This window comes from Leuciscus leuciscus (assembly GCF_965113295.1).
Source record: "Leuciscus leuciscus genome assembly, chromosome: 13".
NCBI lineage: Eukaryota > Metazoa > Chordata > Actinopteri > Cypriniformes > Leuciscidae > Leuciscus > Leuciscus leuciscus.
In genome coordinates this window covers 8,931,834-8,952,671 of record NC_138737.1, presented here as the reverse complement: position 1 = coordinate 8,952,671, position 20,838 = coordinate 8,931,834, and the positions used below count along the sequence as shown (strand labels likewise).

Below are 20,838 nucleotides of genomic sequence, written 5' to 3'. Positions count from 1 at the left end.
AGACAAGAAGAGACTGGCGCAGTGGTGCCAACCAGACGACATTACATTACTAGCCATTAGCGGCTACTTCAGAGAGAAAGTGCAAGCTGCTAACTCCCTCTCTCTGAACTATCTTCTCTTGGCTAGTCTGTGTTTACCCACCTGCTTTTCACCCAGCTGACGGGATTACACTTTAAAACAGACATTAGCGTTAGCAGTGGCCATTCAGCATGGAGCATCTGAGACTCATGTTCCAAAGTCTATTACAACACGCTGGAAAGAGTTGTGGGCGTTAGTGCATATGGCTCAGGTTGGTGCCCATGTGTTCATGCTCCTCAGCTGAATAAAACACAAACTTTAGCCTCCGTTTTCATTTTTAGCCTGGCTCTTTGTGCTTTGATCCTACAAAGTGCTGCTGGGAAGAGGAACAACAAAGATCTGAAGTAAAGAAAAGAGGAAGGAGAACGATGGAAGGAAGAGGAAGGATAATAGCATGGTGTCCTTGTTATAAAGAGGGAGGAAGTTATCAATAATGGTTGTGAAAACACTCTCCGGCTTTGTTTATTCCAGGTATTTAAATTTGGTCCAGGGTCACATTTGAGTTTACACTACCAATGCAATGTGGTTTTTCATTTGTGTACAAAGTGAACAATGAAACCAAGCACAACCACACTCGTCCCCTTTTTGACGATCGTACCTTTCGTGATGCTCAGCGTGTTGTCACCACTGGCAACAAAGTCGTAAAGAGCAACGAAGAGGTTAGGGTCACTCTCTGCAGCACCCAACAGATTCTCCTTCGAGCTCCAGCGCACCGCTTCAGTCAGTGCCGTCGAGTCCAGTCCAAACGGCCTGTGCAGGGCCTCTGTCAGGAAGAAAGAGACATAAAGACGACGCTACATGAGTAACAGGAAACATAAGTGACATCTCAAATGAGACAAAGCCTCTGGGAAGGGCAAAATGAAGCAATATAAGAGAGGTGACCAACAAGTGAACGTCAAGGTGGAGAGGGAGCAAAGAAGTGAAGAAACAGCAACCATATGACGCAGAGTGAAAACAAGGAATGTGATTCAAAGTGGCATCACTGCTTCTTACATCAAACCTGACTTAAGAACAATGATCGCTTTTTTAAAAATCATTTGTGCAAACAATACACGAAGGCTACACAAAATAGCAATGAATCATTATACAAAGGCTATATTAGACAAGGTTGATTGACATTGATTTAATGAATGTTTAATGATTTAAAGTATTATTAGAGAATATGTTGTATTTGTATTTTTAAATAGACATGGTATAGGGTGAATTCAGAGTGATTGGGACATTGAGTTGACTTGGAAAAAGTGTCCCAACCTGAATTCAGTCAAATATATTTGGTAACATTTTGCATTCATTATATATGGCTATATTTAAATAAACTACACTGCCACATCCATTTTGCCATGTTAACATTAAGTATTGATCTATTAGAAATACTCCAAACACTTCCAATTGTGAAAAGCAGATGAACACTGGAAAAACCCCAAGAGAAAATAATTTGACTGAGTAAAAGCTTCCACATTGACCATACCAAAAAAATAAAAAAAAATAAAAAATAATACACATCCCTCGACCTGAAATCCTTCATAAAACTCACTGACATTCAGCACTGGCTATGAGACCTGCCAGTTTAAAAAAAAGGGCTACCTGCGAAGCAATAGTGGTCCACATCCTGAAGGCTGGACTGGTTGGTCAGCCTGGCCCTCTCTTCCTCAAAACTGCTGCTGGACAGCAGGGTCTTCAATGGCATAATCTAGCAGCACTAGATTAATATATAATCTCACACGGAATACAACACAGACCTGATTTGGTGAGGGTTCTGATATTATCTGAAAGGGTTTGACTCTTAAGCAAGATTTTAAGCAGGGGAGGAGCATAAAACTGCTTTGAGGTTGGAAAAATGTTGTGGGAGAGTCTCCACGCCTTCAGCATGTCTGCGTATGCTGGTCTTCCTTTACAGCTGTCAACCAGCCACAAACACACACACACACACACAGCATGTCTGGGCAACTGCCCCTTTCCTTAGGGAAAAGAGTGGCAAGACAAAACTTGGGAAGGATAGAGGAGAAAATACTTCTGAAGCTCGCTTTATTAATCATTAGAGAACGAATTTTGCTTGCAAGATTTGGCTTGATTAGGTTTACCTTTTCAAAACTAATGTGGTGGTGTTACCATGGTACAGGGCAGGGGTGGTATCAAAAAGCAATACCACGGAATCTCATATATAATATGATTGCCATATTCTCAAGGTACTTACATTTAACATACCAACTTCATATGCTGAATGCCTGGCAAGAGCAACAGCCAAATTATTAATCCTCAACTTGCATCACAAAATCAACAGCAACAGCAAGTCCATCATGATAAATACAATGGATGGTTTCACAATGGTCAACTAGTCCTTCAACAACCAACTAGATGGACCAAAGACTGTAAAAAAATAAGGACGACACCCCTACGCTCTCTTCCATTGGTGAGAAGTGAAGCCGCCAGTGTCCTGATATGGCGCTGACATCTTGGGGCTTGAGTCTGCGCAGTAGCGATTTCGGGACCAGACCTGCGCAGTAGTGAGCAGGAAGTAAAGCTGTGAAATCAAGGCCCCGCCCTCACTCTCGGTGTGAAATAATTAATTATAGAAATTTAGATATTAAATTTAAAGCTCCAATCTCCTCAGTCCTCCGAAGATCCCGAAAAAAAGTCTGTTGGTGCTTCAGTGACTACTTCGCTCAGAGAACCTGTCAATCACAGCTGTCAATCATGATATCACACCACCGTTTTTATAGCATCAAATAACTAACTAAAAACAAACTTGTTTAAAAAAAAACAAAAAAACACTTGAATTTACATCAGTGTGATAAAAACTACAGTAAATGACAGAAACCACCTTCGGAAAAAAGATATTTGAAGTGTAATTAAATTGTTTAGTTGGTCTCAAGTCCCGTTGAATAACACGGGGAGGCGGGGTTTATTACCTATACTAGGACCAGTCACCGGGGGGCGATCGAGACGTTTTGGCTTCACTTTTCAGGGCTTGTGCGGCACGCTTGAGATGGACACATTTTTTTATTCTGGCTGATATCAATAAAGTAATACTTATTACTTTTATTAATAATTATAATTATTGTTATGACTGTTAACCGATAAATGGCAAAAATTATAAAACACTACAAATTTAAATTAAATCTATAATGTTAAACTTCCATTCAAAAGTTTTATTTCATTCATCAACTTTCCATTCATCAAAGAATTCTGGGGGAAAAAAAATCTATCATGGTTTCCACACAAATATTAAACAGCACCAGGACTGGGAGGCACCAAATCAGCATATTAGACTGATTTCTGAAGGATCATGGGCCACTGAAGACTGGAATAATGGCTGCAAAAAAAGCAGCGAATTCATCATAGAAATAAATCTATAAAATATTTTAAGAGAGAAAAGCATTCATTTTAAATGTTAGTAATATTTCACAATATTACTGTTTTACAGTTTTACAATATAACTTCTTATACTACTATATTAATCAAATAAATGCAGCCTTGGTAAGTACAAAAACTTTTTAAAAATCCTTAAAGGGGAGGCTAATTATGATTTAACTTTTCTAACGTTAGTTAGTGTCTAATGTTGCTGTTTGAGCATAAACAATCTGCAAAGTTACAACGCTCAAAGTTCAAAGCAAAGGGAGATATTTGCTTTTAAAGAAATCGTTTTTAAGGACTTCAACAAACGGCTGGTAGGGACTACACGACATTCCGGGTTAGTGACATCACTAACCCTAAATTTACATAAACCCCGCCCCCGGGAGTTGTTGTAGACGAGCACATTTGTGAGTCTGCTCAAGCTGTAGTATCCATCTTTTTCACATGCAATACAGTACGTAACAAAAATGCATTGCATGTCACTCTGTAGGCATCTTACAACAGTTCCCCCACAAGCGATTTATAGATTATCATGACAGAATCGTGAGGTAATCATGAGGTAATCGGAGCTGCTAACACACACACACCAGCTCTTGAAGCTCCGCCCTCTGTGCCGGGAGCAGCAGCTCATTTGCATTTAAAGGGACACACACAAAACAACACCTTTTGCTCACCCTCAAAAAGGGACAATTTTAAAATGCTGTAAAAAATAATCTGTGGGGTATTTTGAGCTAAAACGTCACATACATACTCTGGGGACATCAGAGACTTATTTTACATCTTGTGAAAAGGGGCATTATAGGCTACCACCCCTTTAACTTTTGAACAATACGGTATATGCTAAGAAAAATATATTTCAAATATAATGTTCTGATTCTTAGCATATACAGTACAACCTAAAACCAGGCTAACAGCACAGAGCTACCAGTTAGTAAACTAGTTGTTTGAGCAACGCATCAATTAATAGGTTGATTTTATGTAGTTTTGGACATCACTAATAAAGACCCACAAACTCGTACTGTCAATATGAAGCATATACAATCCCTAAAGAAACAAGCACATACTGGATTAGACAAAAGTGAACAAATAACCCTAAAAATGTATATTTTATGGGCAAAATTAAATCAATAGTTCAACAAGATAATACATTTAACTCAAAACAATCAGTATGCATAAAAGACACAAGCCAAGCCAACACAAAGGGTGGTCTTCTGCCAGGTCTTACACAACGCAATAAACAAGCAAGAACAAGCAGCTGAGACAGTCAAGGCCTGTATGGCAAACTTCGCCACACACAGGCACATATGCACACAGATACTTGTAGCCCTACCTTTATTCCTAACTAGCATGCAGTGCTTCCCAGTCCTGGTCAGCTGACTGATCCACAGTTCCCAGTACATGATCCCAGTTCCAGTACAAGGGCTGATGGCAAAACACTTTAGCCCCCAATCCTCAGGTTCTGGGTTTAATTCACACAAGACAGCGAGTTGAAAATCTGACACGCTCCTCTTGGTTGAATCATTTCAGAGTTGCTGGTGCGGCTCCGAACTCAGAGTTTCCAACCCCGCAGCCGGAATGCCAGTCCGACTTGATTGTGGGCCTCCATGCCAACTGCCTTGAGTAAGAAATGCCCACATGTGCTTGTGTGAGATACGGGAAGATTGAAGTTCTGAGGGTAGTTTTATTGGATGTCTTGCGAGGGGAGGCGTGTGTGTGTGTGTGGGGGGGGGGTTGGTTTCAGAAGGGGGTAGAGGAATGAGCAGATGGTTCCATTTCTACACCATGTGTGCTGCCTACCCAACATCCCTCATGGGAGAGGCTGGAAAAGCATGGAGGTGCGGAATTAAACATACCCTCGAGTTTCAGAGCAACATGTAAAATGTATTAAGACTGGATGCTCATTGCGGAATTATTCAGATACACCAAAAAACATCTCAACATTCATGAAAAAAAATTGTCAGCACAGAAGACGTTAATAGATTAGACCAGTGTTTCTCAACTCTAGTCCTCAGGACAAGGTTTAATAAGGTGTTTAAAAAAATAATAATTCTGGTAGGTGGAGTTTAGAAACACTGGAGTATATGACATTTACATTTACATTTATTCATTTAGCTGACGCTTTTTATCCAAAGCGACTTACAATTGCTATATATGTCAGAGGTCGCACGCCTCTGGAGCAACTAGGGGTTAAGTGTCTTGCTCAGGGACACATTGGTGTCTCACAGTGGATTCGAACCCGGGTCTCTCACACCAAAGGCATGTGTCTTATCCACTGCGCCACTACCACCCCTGGCGGGGGTGCAAGATAACAACCCCTCTTGCTAGCAGATATGACGTCTGCTTGGAAAAATAAAAAGGCGTATGTAAACATAAAGAAATAAAAAAGATTCAAGTCTTAATGTTTAGACTACAGAGGCCAGCTACCGACAAGTCTAATGGACAAGACCATCAAGTCATGTCAAAAACAAGAACACATGAAAGCCAGACAATTACCAACAGTCATAGAGCCACACACTGAAGTCGGGGGCGTGTCAAACAAATAATAATGGTTGAAGGTTACAGGTATTGCCGAAAGTGGCGCATTCCATGGACGAGAATCCATGAACCGCATTATTAGACAGCCAAGGCTGCATAATGTATTAAGACCATTTAAAAATCTAAATATAGAATAGTGCTATTGTGAAATCACAAACGCTGCGATTCAATTAAATTAATAAATACGCTGTGTATTTCTGAGTTAAGGACGGCACTTTGTTCTATAGGTTATGTGTTTCTTCCAGCGTTCACAGTAAATGCTGCTCCACTCAAACTCACTCTCAGCATGTGCTGTTTGTTTGGGTTTCCAATAACGTGCATTTGGAAAGCATTTCATAGCGAAGTGTTGTTATTTACATGCATGGAGCGCATCTCAGCCGCTCGGTTAACGAACACCATCTCTGCATATGCTTTGAGTTTGGGTCGCTAAAGCTAAATTTCAAGCAAAAGGTTTGCTGGATAAAAAAAATAAAAATTCTCTGTGGCAGCACAGGAATAAATAAAATACCTGGAACAAAGCATCGATTACACACCTGATCCGATGTGTATCGATAAAAGACAGACCGACCAACCAATAGATAGAAATGACAAGCCCTGTACATTCACAAACTTTGCTCACCCTCATGCAACACTTCTGATTGATCTAGCAATTGACCCGCGTAGGGCACGTCGCGTGGCTGCATGTGTTTGTCCTGCGTGTGCTCCTCAGCACACGTGCGGGTTCTGTGTGTGTCTTTGTGTGCAGAAGCTTTGCTGTGAGACAGCTGGGGGAGTGCTGTGTGTGCCGTGTGAATGGGCATACTGAACAGACTGACCTGTACGGCCTTGTCCTGATGGGAGTCTAGCGCAGCTGTTGTGCTGGGCTTTAGCCAGGCTTATAGCAGCTGCACCAGCACCTCTGCACTCGGACTGGAGCTGCTCTCAACTAACACAGCTTATGGACAGAACATCCTGATCTCAACATCTATTCCTTTACAATCAATATAACTTCAAAGTGCACTTTGGTGCTTCATTAGTAAGTTCAGGCTAACAAAAGCCCAGGTACCATGGAAACCTAGTAGAAAGCAAAGGCAGCACCACAAATGTTTAAAGTGGAGATGCACAGATATAAAAATTCTGCCTGATATTTCAAACTATACTGTTTTGTTTGAGAAATAAAAAATAAAAAAATAAAAACTCTAAATTTTAAATGCTGCAAGCGGATTCTTCCAAATCTGTATGCTGCTATTTTTCTATGGAAAGCAAAAGGAAAATGTTTAAAATGAAAGTTCATTAAAAAAAAAGGACTATATTAAAATTCTGTGCTATTTTAACATTAAATCTAATGTATTTTTTAAATGCTGCAAGTACATTTAGATGTATTTAAATGTCACAACATTATGATGTACAGTATGAAAAGATGCTAAATTGCATATAAGAGAGTTATTAAATTCGTTTTTCCAAAGACAACTTTAAATGTAAAAAAAAATAAAAAAATAAAAAAAAATACCATGAACAATTAAATATCCAATCTCAACTATAACCAAAAAAATTAAATAATAAAATACTGGCATATAACCAATATTATGCATCCCTACCCTAGTAAAAAATAAAATAATTACATTGTTGTGATTGTGTAACCATTACACTTAAACATTACATGTATTTGCATGACACTTCAAGACAAACACACAGGAAAAATACATCACTTCAGCCCATTTAAGAATATTTATACCACTTCATGAGCATATTTTACTTAAAAATCACACCAGTCATGGGATGTTCTGAAAGCCTGTCAAAGTAAGCGACAGTAACCAAGAGGGGGCGAGGTTTATCAATCGGTCAATTGTCTCAAGTCCTCCCCAACATCCGATAAATCAGACACCTCACCTGCCCGTCACCAGCTCAGGATTTCCCAAGGCACAGAACAGCCCCCCAACATTACACTGGAATGTGACAAGTACATCTGTCATGCAGGAAATTGTGAACAACATTCTCAAACGCAAGAGCATCTCGCAGGAGGAACGGACAAACACATTCCCGAATCCCGATACTGCAGGGTTTTTCGGCAGCAGAGTAGAGCATATGTAAGTCGACAGGTCGACACACTGCTGCCAGGTCTCCCGTCGCGGTGCTAATTGCATGCGTTCATAGCCTGTGTGCGGATGGACAGAAAATTGACCTTTTCCCAAACAGAATAGCGGTTATTCCTTCCAAACAAATTAACAAATTTATGAGTCACTAAAAATAATAAATACTGCAAAATATAGTAATGACATTTTCTGAAAAGGATTCACCAAACTTCTTTCCCTTCTGCCATTGGTCACCAAACAGTCCTGCTCCAAACTCATGCTAATGTTGCTGTTCTGCACTGGTGCTCAAACTAACAGAGAAACGTTTTGATAGTGCCACAGTGTTTAGAGTTTTTGTGGGAATCAATCTACGAATGGCTTACTCTGAAGCAGTGGTTCTCAATCTGGGGGCCCACCAGGGGGCAATAAGTCAAATTATTTAAAATGTGTTAATACAACTTAATCTTAAAAAAAATGCTTAAGGAAAGAAAACTCAAAGATGTACAAATTAAAAAAACATTTTTTAGTTTTTTTGAGTTTTTGTTTTAAATTTATTACAACAGGAGTACCAAAGATGCAGCTTAAGATAAGACAGATAAGAGGGCCTTTGAATATTATCTTGGAGTCAAAAGGTTGAAAACCACAGCTCTAAAAGAAGTTAACATAAAATAAACATTCTGTCATCATTTACTTACCCTCATGTTGTTTTGGATGAGAACGCAGGCTAAACAACACCTTTGGGCAAGATTATCAGTGAACAATGGCATAAATTTAGTCAGTTCTTCAAAAAAACGATTACAAACCTTTTACAAAATTGGATGCGAGGCAAGAATCACCATTACACCTCGAGAGTGCTGGTGAGGTGTTGCACTAGGGAATGACAGCACAAGCTCACCTGTTTATCTGAAAGCGCTCAGCACATCACAGCAAAAGCCACATGGTGCAAGACAAGGCCTATTTTTAGATCCAGCACAAAACAAAACTATCTTGCCATAAATACTCCCAGGATAATCATGCTGTGTACATGCACAGAGGAACTGCCGAACAATGATTCCTCAAACAATGGGCCCATATAAACTGAACACTATGAAGGACAGATCCTGTTCATTCACAATAATGAGGACAAGAGCTCTCTGCAACAAAGAATGCACAGTTGTCCCCCCTCTCACTCAGTCTCTTCCTCTATTCCAGTAAATGGCTCTCCAGTTGAAAAGACTAGTGCAGTATTACAAGACAACAGACAATCTGATGAATACAAGTGTCAAAAAGGGAAATTAATTTACCACATAGCCTACAATTGACCAAATGTGTCAACGATAGGGATGGGAATCGTAATGAATATAAAGGGTTAGTTCACCCAAAAACCTGTCATCATTTACTCACCCTCAAGTGGTTCCAAACCTATTTTGAAGAATGTTGGAAAGCAAACAGATCATAGTAGCCACTGACTGCCAGAGTCTTTTTTTTTCATACTATGGAAGTCAATAACTACCGTCAACTGTTTGGTTACCGACATTCTTCAAAATATCTTCTTTTGTGTTCAAAGAAAGTCATACAACTTGAGGGTGAGTAAATGACAGAATTAAAAAATGTTGGATCAACTAGGCTATGCCTTTAACAATTCCCATTCGGCTTTTTAATAGCCTATGAATGATTATTTTAGCCACTTTAAGGAAGAAATCTCTGGTAAAGAATGCAATTCTGGTGCCGAATTATGAGATGATTTCAATAATAGATACATAAGAAAAACAATTCTTGCAAAATGTCTGTTCACACACTTTTTAAAGGCAGCTTAAATGCAATCCAATAACGGTTTATATTAAACAACTAATAAAATAAATGAATAATTACTATACTATATATAAAAAAATGTATATATATATATATATATATATATATATATATATATATATATATAAAATTGTATGTATATATATATATATATATATATATATATATATATATATATATATATTTATTTAAAGATACAATATTGTATTATAAAAAAACAAAACACACAAAAAAACTAAACTAAATATAACGTCTCATTCATTCACATTTTGTTTTAAATAAAATACTACTGACAGAACTCAAATAAAGTCACTTTAATAAAGTGTTTGAGTGCCTCCAAATTTGACAAATCAGAACTCAAAAGGGACAAAAAAGGGATGGCATTACAAAACGTTTATGCCTATATTTACAACAGTTCTATCAAACTTCCGTAAAGAGTTTAAGAGTTTGCTGAAATCCTCAATAAAATGTTAAAAAAGAAAGATTACAGACATACTGTGCAGCAGACAGAATTTCAACAATTCACACGCTCTATTACCACAACAAGATACATAACTGCTTTTCAAATGTTATTAAGTCAAGACATGAGTATGTGTTATGATTTTTATCCTTACAGAACCCTTATGTCACAGATTACGATTCAGATGTTTGAGGTCGGTGAAATGTTTTTGAAAGAAGCATTAGTCTCACCAAGGCTCCATTTATTTGATCATAAACAAAGTAAAACAGTAATATTGTGAAATATTATTGCCACTGAAATATGTAAAATGTAATTTGTTCCTGTTATGGCAAAGCTGAATTTTCAGCATCATTCCCCTAGTCTTCTCTTCTCTTTGCACAAGCATGACAATCACACATGCCCTACAGCTTAAAGGTACTTATTAAGAGTTTATGCAACACAATACGGACTCAAGACACTTAAATGCCCAATATGAAATATGTTCTTTTTATATTTAGGCCTATATATTTCCGAATCATCTTTTGTCAACTACAGTCAACAATAACAGTGACAATAGCAAAAGTGTTAAGACTGTATGAGTTAGCAATGTGATGCAACCATATGGTGACAAATGAAAAAGATTTTTCACAGATTTACACACTTAATCAGACAACCAGTAATCTCGGTCCATCCTTTCCCTCTTTCTCTCTCTTTGCTTTGAGTCATTTTTGGGCTGTGTGCAGGACACATCCAGACCTGTGGCTCCTCCCTCTGAATAACATCTACCTGATGCACCATTGCTACCTGTGGTTGCCACAACAGAGTGGGCAGAACAGATATCATCAGACTGCTCACATCCTCCATATCTGATGACATTTTCCCACCAGCAGCATCCACGGCTTCTTAACAGATAAACACATTCACTTCCTCATAACTTAGTCCATTACTTAATTTTACTTTACCTTTTAAAAGCTCTCCAAAGAATACAATTAAATAAATATAGCTGCAAGCAGCAATACGGGGCCAAGCCGCTGAAAGGGCTGTAGCGCAATGCGGAGCCAGTAGAGCAAAAGCAGCAGAAATAGAATGTACATGAAGAACAGATGGGTTCAGAAGTACAGAGAGGATGAAATCAAAATGAACAGAAGTTGTGATGAGAACGAATACAGAATGTAGAAATAAATACACTTATTTCTGATCCCAGTGTAAGAAACATTAGTACAGCTCTTACCTATATAATAAAGGAATTGAAATGACAACTTTATACCCAATTTTAAAGTTGTCCCACACAGGATTCGAACCCACGACTGGAATGGTTCGGGATTCATGATACGTGGTTTAGCAACTTGCGCCACTCAGAGGACGTAAATTACAAAGCTTCAGAGGAGAGGCTTCAGTGTAAGAATAAGCACACAAAATCATGTTAACGAGATTAGTATGCTAAGCTAGCTTAATATTAATGTAGCTTATGGTTAGCCTGATAGCTGAAGAGCCACATTAGAAAGAATGGCATCTGGTTAGCATGCTAACCGATTATTATGCTAAGCTAACTAGCATAAGACAACAAACACAAGCTAGGTCAACTTCAGGGAGGAATATCTCGGGAACGGTGGCAACTATCGAAAATCTGTTCACTCACTTCTGTGCAGCTTAGTCCAAAGAACATCTGATAAAATGTTGAGCAAAATTGAGCAAAATTTGAAGGAGGAGTAGCGAAAAAACTGTTTTGCATTTGCTCCAACATGGCGGACAGTCACATTCTTGAAAAATGACAAATGAGATATCGTCGGAATCGGCATAAGCCAAGGAACATAATGACATAAAAACATAAAAATTTGAACAATGTTTTCAAAAGTCATTCAGTCATTTCTGTGCGGCTCATTGCAAAGATCATTTGAGCAAATTTTGGACAAAGCCGATATGCCGATGGTTTTTAATTAAAAAAAAAAAAAAAAAAAACGGCAAAGAGACTAATTTATGTAAACGTTGACGAGTCGTTCCAGCCGAGTTGCTCAATAGGGAAAGATGCTTTTTGTCCCCATAATGGTGTAATAAACTCATAAATTGACTAGACAGTTTCTGGATAACTAAACCATTCTGTTGACCCATCACATTCAGACCATGTTAGGAACGCTGTTCCTAAAAGCATAACAATTCCACAAATCTCCATTAACTCTTTCCTCCATAACCTCTCATTGACAGAATTTTTTGGGCTTTGTGTTTTCACTGTTATTCGGCAGGGGGCGCTATTACACATCTTCTGAAAGAGTACAGAATCTCTGTATCAAAACACAGGCGAAGAAGAAGCAGAAACAATCGATAGCATATGTAAGCAGATGCATATGCAAAATAACGCGATCATCAACATTAAACCGCATATAAATAAAAAATGACTAATGTTAGCTTATTGAATGAAATGTCGACCCAGGAAGTGGTATAGGCGAATAGGTGCAAGCTTTGGGGATGTTCATGGACGTGATCTATTATGTTTTGATCACAGTTCTAAATACGATCTGCAATTCTCAGCTTTTTGCTCAAAATGTTACTTGTGTTTTTTAAATGAAAGTCGCATGCTCAGATATTCATACATCAAAATATTATGGAAACATGAAACTGGCTGGCAACTTTTTTTCAAAAATGCTGGCACGGAAAGAGTTGCGTATACAAGCCTTGCACCTCTTTGTGCAGGTCTTAAAAGAGCCTGCTTAACCCAAGAAACAACTACAGGGCCTGCATTTCATTTGGAGGCGAGAACGGTATTTGAAGACATTTTGACGAAGGCTTTAAGAGACATTCTCTAAGGAAATTAACAACCATGGTGGTTAAGACAACCACGTCACCAGATGAGGGTGAACGCATTAGCCCGGTCTCAGAGATAAGACAGCATAAGCCTTCGGTATTTAATGAGCCTGGTGGGCCAGACACATTACGAATGGAGATGGATGGATTGAGTCAGCCAAGTGGTCTTGCGAACAGGAAGTGTTGGCAGGCTGTGGAGGACCTGTCTGAACACGCATCATGACCTCAATAGCGCCAATGAGGAGGAGTCGTCCATTTAACTACAGTGGTTGTTGCGTGTCGAAATCCCTGCTAGTGAAGATATGTCATAAACAGATCATAACATGTTTGATTCAAACGTTCATTATCATTAGAAAATGAGCTGTACTACAGCTCAAGGGTGTGACGAAAGTGTTATCTAACGCAGTGAATGCATTAGTGAAACGGAACACTCCGTTTCAGAAAGTGAAGGTGACGCCTCAAATAAATAAAACCACCAAAACATTCACAACAAAAAACGCACAAATGCTGGGAAAGGGAATGGCGATGACACATAAACTAAGCAGATGCTAGGATACGTCTGATGATAATGCAGATATCCTGGCTTTAACCCTAATCTCCCCGTCCCATCTGATTTCACTACTGAATTGTGGGATTATTCACTCAGCGTTCCAAGACATATCGTAACACTCAGACAGGCCATTCTTTGCGGATGGGATTCAACTGGGATTCATTAGAACCACTTTGATGTGTATATGACCAAAAATGAAAGGCCAAACAGGGTTTTTATTGGATCTTTTATTTTATTTTAGTGTTTTTTTAACCATACGTAGTCATACACACATGCAAAGTTGCATTACAGAACTGCTAATAAAGGCAAAGACACAATCATTTTTGGGTGAAAAAAAATCTAAATAAATAAAATAATAAAAAATAAACTTTGCTTTGACAGCCAAAAAAATTTCAATGCAGGAAAAAAACATCAAAATGTCACTTTTTGTAGAGCAAGGTACATGTAATATAATTGCAAAGTTCAATTTAACTTCCATGCAGTTCCTTCAAACTGTCCATTTCAATGAATCAGTTCAAAAAACTAATGCAATTATTAATTTGCATCATCACACATCGAACAAAGGCCAAAAAGAGCAGAAAAAGCTGACAGATACAGAACAATGACACATTATTCCTGGTCTTAAGAGGAAAAACATGGAAAACCACTGATCTGCAGAGAAAGGCAACAGAGAAAGAGTTGAACTGAAAAAGTCCAATATCTCCATCACTGCCCCAACATAGAAGAATTACTCCAGTGTGTCATCTAATCCAGACCTTAATATCCAAACCGGATAAGGCTGTTGAAATGAAGCAGGATTAGCAGATGTCTAGGAGAGCACAGGCACCCACTATCTCACCAATGAGTCAAAGATGAGTGTCTAATTCACAAGTGTGTTACCAACTAGACGTGTTAAAAAAAAAATATATATATACAATCAACATTGATACTTTGAGCCTAGTGACAACAAATTGCGGTGTTCTATTGACCTCTAGTGGTACAACAACCAAATCGAACCGTGGGCCAAGAGAGTCCCATCAGGTCTTCACAATGAGACAGAGAGAAGTTTGAGACTACTTTATAAAACTTCTCCTCAGCTGTTTTGCTTCAAATCTATCTCACATATCAAAAAATGGATTGCTTAATCTAATTTAGCCCTTAATTCCTATCCTCTTACATCCTGGGAATCTCACACGTGTCAGTGCTGTCACTCAATCCTTTAGAACAAACTGAGATGAAAGAGATATTTATGTAACATAGCCTAATTACTAACTCAATTACAGCAGCATTATGCTTGCTTACCAGAAACAACTCGAGCTCCAAAACCATAACTTCACCAAATCATCTACGATATTCTCTCATATTTCTTAAACGGACAGTTCTGACTCTCAATTTTGCTTGGATGAGTCTGCCAAATGCCAACATTATATCATTAAGTTAACACGTGTGCACAAAATCACTCTATCGGACAGCCTCATGGCTTTTCGCTTTCCCAAACCTTGGAAATGCATGATACATAAAATGATGGAACAACAAACACAAACAAAAAAGGAAACTTTCGAGAGTTCGTCTGTACATTTTATCTTCTAATCGTGTGCCAACTAAAGCTCTGCACTGTTCTGAGCTCTAAAAATCAATCCTTTCGGGTACTTTGGACTGCATTAAGTTCAGGGCAGCACTCTGCACCACCCTACTGAAATAATAAAAGCCTGCTGGTAAAGGACAGAGTTGATAAATAAATAAAAAGAGTGTGGAACTGGCCCCGTGACCTCAGAGCGGCGACGGGCTGACTCATTGGCTGACTGCAGGGGACGGGAGGACGCAGACAGGACCACTCTTTTATCCCTCCGTCTGACGGCGTGGTCAAATGAAGCACAGTTCACCACGGTCGTATATGACGGAATTCCACTAGTTAATAAAAGAGATGAATATTCTCCTGGATCTGACGGAATTCTGCTTTGAGCGTTAGATGAGTCACCTGTCGATGTCCTGAATGCACTATGGGCAGAAAAGCTTTGGAAAATGGAGTAGTCCACTATGCTCTTGTGTAGTCACTAAGTGATGATGAACGCACTGCAGAGTTTCAAAATTAAACCGTGAAGAAGCTTCCTGTTGATGTTGTATAAGAGAATGTTAATGACAGTACTATAGTGCACCCTCCAGCTATTAACTCTTTCCCCGCCATTGACTGGATTTTTCCGTCATTTATGACAATCCAGCAATCCATGTTTTCCACCTATATAGTAGGGAGACCTACTATATAATAAAGCACGATTACACATCTTTTGAAAGAGTACAGAATCTCTGGATCCAAAAACAAGTGTAGAAGCAGAAACAATTGATAGAAGTATTGCTTACGCATATATGTAAGCTAATGCGATCATTAAACAGCATTTAAATCAAAACTGCCAAACCTTACTGAATGAAAAGCCAAACACAAGAAGAGGTATGTATGAGATTGAATTTGAAGTTTTGTGAAAATGATCAAAAATGCTGGTTGGCAACTTTTTTTTTAAACGCCGGTGGGGAAAAAGTTAAAAGAAACAGTTTATGTAAAACTTAAGGGGTCATCGGATGCCCAGTTTCCACAAGTTGGTATGATTCTTTAAGGTCTAAGTGTAAAGTTTATAACATACTTTGGTTAAAATTCCTCAATGGTTGTGTAAAACGACACCCTTTTGACCTCCTCAAAAACAGCTCTGTTCATAGAGACCCGTTTCGGTGCATGCCTCTTTAAATGATAATGAGATCAATTATGAATAATGAGTCAAGACTGCCTTGGCAGACAGTATACAAATGGCTGAGGGTGGAAATATGCTAATTCGGGAAATATGCTAATACGGGACAGTTCATCAGTGGCCGTGGGTGGAGCATGAGCAATATGACATCATATTGCTCAGAAAATCCAAACGGCTTGATTATTGAGAGTTGTTAAGGCTTTTTGAGGATAAAAAAAAAGAAGTTTGGATTTTTTTCATTGTATGGTGGTTGTGTCCACACACTGCAAAGACACATTTAAATGCAAACACCATATAAAAGTGAATTTTGCATCCGATGACCTCTTTAAAATTGTCATTATTCACCCACCCTAATGTGGTTCGAAACCCATGTGCGTTTTTTTTTTTTTTTTTTTTTTGGAAGATCGCAAAAGGTGTTTTTGACAAATAATTATTACATCTGACTAAACGGTTGACCGATATGATTTATTTTGACAAAGCTGATATACCTATATGATCACACTATTTCATTTAAAGATGTAAAAACAAATGTTGCAATTCATTTTTTATTTATTTTACAATAATGTTAAGCAGCAAAACTGTTTCAACAATGATAATAAAAATCCTTACAATTACAATAGGGTTTCAGCACTACGTGAAAATAATAATAATGTTTCCTGACCATCAAATCAGCATATTAGAATGATTTCTGAAGGATCATGTGACACTGAAGACTGGAGTAATGATGCTGAAAATTCAGCTTTACCATCACAGGAATAAATTACATTTCCATCTGTGTTAAAATAGAAAACAAATACATTATTTAATGTTAAATGTAATGTTTGCAAACTTTTGACAGGTACTGTACAGTATACTTTTGAATTAAAATCAGTCTAATAATTTAAAATGTAATAATTAAAAATTATTAGCCAATAATAAGGTCTCAATTGTTAACATCAGTTAATGCATTAGCTAAAATGAACTAACAATAAGCAATATGCGTTTTCCATAGCATTCATGTCAGCATAGCATTAATGTTAACAAATTAGACCTTATTGTAAAGTGTTACTGGAAAAACTCTTTAGGTCGGTTAACCAACAACAACATATTTTTCATTTTAGGGTGAGCTATCGCTTTAACCTTACAGATGAGGCTCTAACACTCGGAGACAAAGCGAATTTACAGATAAAACAACAAAATGTGACCAAGGCCATATGATTGGAGATCAGAAATAAGATGTTCTAGCCTCCAGTGTTTGATATAAAGTGTGTCTGATGAAGTTTATCATGGCAGTTAGTCACCACTGGTATGACAGTCAGGCCTGTAACCATACAATTATTATCCAGAATATTCAGATGACTTTCAGCCACTGCTATACATCTGGCTATAAGGGATGAGAGTAAAAATAACTCATCTGCAACCCTCACATGTCAGTGTTTCCAGCCGAAGGGTTCCCTGTCAAGATGTGACAAGCTCCTCTTTGGCATTGATCAACCCACCCTGGAGAACAGACCAACAAGGAGACCCAACGCAACTCATGGGAAATGGATAACAGACATCACTGTTCATCTAACACCATCCAAATAGCGCTAAAGATAATGTCTCAAGGGGTGGGAATCGAGAATCGTGTTTTCTTAAGCTTGAATGTACAAATACACACAAAGTTATGTTAAAATATGTCACAGTCAGTTTTGTCTTAGGTGAACGTAAACAGTTGAGAAAGAAAACGCATGTGTAACAGTTAGGGATGAATTTTCAGCCATCGGTTTTGGGACAAAATGGTTTTGGAGGGCCGAAATCAAGGATTAGGGATGCAATGGTAAGGACATTTTCCCACCGGTTAATCGATAAATGTTTGATATAAATGTTTTTAACATACTGGAATCGAAACTGGGAATCTAAAAGAATCAGAATCTGTAAGCAGAATTGCAATCGGAAACGCTCAAATTTAAACGATAGATCCCCAACCCTATTCTCGACTCCCTTGCACAGCAAACCACACATCTAATGAAATCCCAACCATTGTGCCACGGTCACAATAATCACAAAACAACACCTGATTATGAGATTCAAGAATAGATAAATCTGTGTGACACACAAACAGTATTATGATAAAATATGTGCTTTGTGTTACTGCCTGAAACAAATGAGTCAGTGAAATCGAGCGAGTGAAATCCGAGAAAGCAGTGGCTTCCCCAGCAGCTTTCCCACCAGCAAGTGCTTCATAAGAGACAATAAATGCCAGCCATATCAAATAACAGTCATCGGATTTCTACAGTTAGCATAGTATGGTGTCTGAACTTCCCCTTCTCAGATGAGTTACTGCCCTTAAAAAAACACACTCCTCAACATCAAATGCAAAATTTACACAGTTAAGGTGGCACAGAAGCGCTTCTGAAGTGGCATTTATACAGACTGTGTAATGTTGCTCAGAGATAGCATAAATGTAATTGTAAGAGTATACTTTTATACTAGGGTGTGTAAAGTGGGTCAGAGCAGGCAGAAGTCAATCTGGCTGTAATGCAGCATTATGCCTTTGCGCAGAGTTTTGAGCAGGCATGGGGCAGCCTTAAATCGGCAACCGTGTTTATATTCTGAGAATAAGCAGCAGAATCTGCTCATATTACATATTTCTGCAGGAATATCTCAATAGCTGTGGAGCATATAAACAATTTCTACAAGAAAATAAATAAAGTTTTAACCAGAACATGAATCCTAAAAAGATGATGCATCGAAACATTGTCAATAACACGGATACATCTCAAAAGCATGTTTTGGGTCTTAATAAGTGACAGTTTAAACAAACTTGTCATTTACATTATGCTTTTATCTAATCAGAGCCCCACAATACTCCTTTCAGTGACACTCCACCTGGAATGAGCACAATGGTGCTAGTACACGGATCGACAACAACACTTCATATTCTTCAAAGAAATGTTCTAATGGAAGATGACCAGACACTGACCATGCTTAACCACTTACAAAACTTACATGTTAAACTCACAAACTGTTCAGACAATAATGCTCTGCTGTGTGTGTAGATAGAATGAATATGTTTTAAAGGGTACATTTTAGGGTGATCTGCTTTAGCAGTCTAACAGTGCATGTCCATGTCAATGTTCAAGCCATGGTTTCTACGAAGTGTTTGGACGCATTCATGGTGTAAACATAACGCTGTCTACATAGGCAACACACTAGATTTTGCAACACAGCCCGAGTCATGGAGTATTTCCGCTTATCCCAACGGATCTATCTCAACTTCTCAACGGAGAGCAGCTCCGCATTTAACCGACAATGATTTGCATGTTGCCAGTGACGCAAATGGAGAACCCTGCGAAATGACCAGCTGAATGGGCTCATACCTGAGTGAAGGGTGAAAACATTGATCCCTGGATCCGGCATGATGTTCGCTGCAGCGGCGGCAGTTCTGCCCGGTGGCGTCCCTGTGATGTTGCTGTCTCGGGGTCTCCTCCCGGAGCTGCTGGCCCGGTTCGATCTGCCCTGCTGCTGCTGTTGCTGCTGCGGTGGGGTCTGAATCCCTGCGGAAGCCCCTTCTCCCACGCGGCCTACCTGTTGTCCCATCCTGCGAGTGTTCTGGGTGGGAAAATAACACAGATCTGTGGAAAGACCCGCCGTCCGTTTGGACCGCTTACATCCCACAACGAACGAACGAACCGCGGGACGACGGCCTGTTCTTCAAGGGATGATTGTCTTCCCTTTCTTGGTCACCCCTCCTCCTCCTCTTCCTTCTCCTCCTCTACCGGACCGGACCGAGCTCTGTTAGCTTAGCTTAGCAATCTCTGTGTGTGTGTGTGTGTGTGTGTGTGTGTGTGTGTGTGTGTGTGTGTGTGTGTGTGTGAGTGTATGGGAGAGAGAGCGATAGAACCCACCCAACACCTAACACCTAACGACACACTGTCTAATCGTTCGATTCTACTAAACTGGATAAGCGGCTCTGTTAAACGGGAATGTAGGATTCTCCTGCCCCCCAGCACCGTTTCTCTTAAAACGAACCCGTCTGGGGTCGTTCCGTTCTGCTCCAGCCGCTGCGCGCCCCCTCCGCCGCCGCCATCTTTACCGCAGGATCAGTGGCGTGCGCTGCACGAGCCAATGACGGAGAGCGCGCAGAACATCATCATCGCAGTGATGCAAAACATCTCTTTTTAATCTATGAATATTAATATTGACATAAGCGTAATCAGTATTTGTTCATTCACAATGTACAGTGACTACCATGTTACCGATAATAAATGAATAATGTAAACAGTAGGCCTACAGTATAACAAAAAATAAATAAAAAGGTTTTATGAAAGCGTCTTATTAACACAACATAAAGAAAATGATGCTACTTCACTTAGGCTATATATATCAACCTCATATTTTATAATAATATTAAATGCTCTAATAATAGGCTACGTTTTGCTCTTAATGCCAGACACTGCATTGTTTATCAATACATAATTTGTAAAATATTATGATTTGGAGCTTTTTTAATAATATTGCTAATTGCATAATGTTTTTTCTGTTGTATCTCTTTAAAACATC

The 20,838-nt window shown here is 38.9% G+C and overlaps 1 protein-coding gene across 3 annotated transcripts in view; it reads right to left on the bottom strand.

Annotated features, from left to right (window-relative positions):
- Positions 1-20,784, bottom strand: part of abl2 (c-abl oncogene 2, non-receptor tyrosine kinase) — a 36,475-nt gene extending 15,691 nt beyond the window's left edge. Inside the window, exons 1-2 of one of the 3 annotated variants that reach the window (XM_082188102.1) lie at positions 19,656-20,784; positions 677-841 (exon numbers count right to left, since the gene is read on the bottom strand). In XM_082188102.1, the coding sequence (XP_082044228.1) occupies positions 677-841; positions 19,656-19,875 (385 nt within the window). In that variant the 5' untranslated portion in view covers positions 19,876-20,784. Of the gene's footprint in view, positions 1-676; positions 842-1,662; positions 2,357-4,762; positions 5,098-19,655 lie in introns of those variants that run through there. The other 2 variants (XM_082188104.1, XM_082188103.1) reach the window with 2 other exon arrangements.
- Positions 20,785-20,838: the final 54 nt, after the last annotated feature.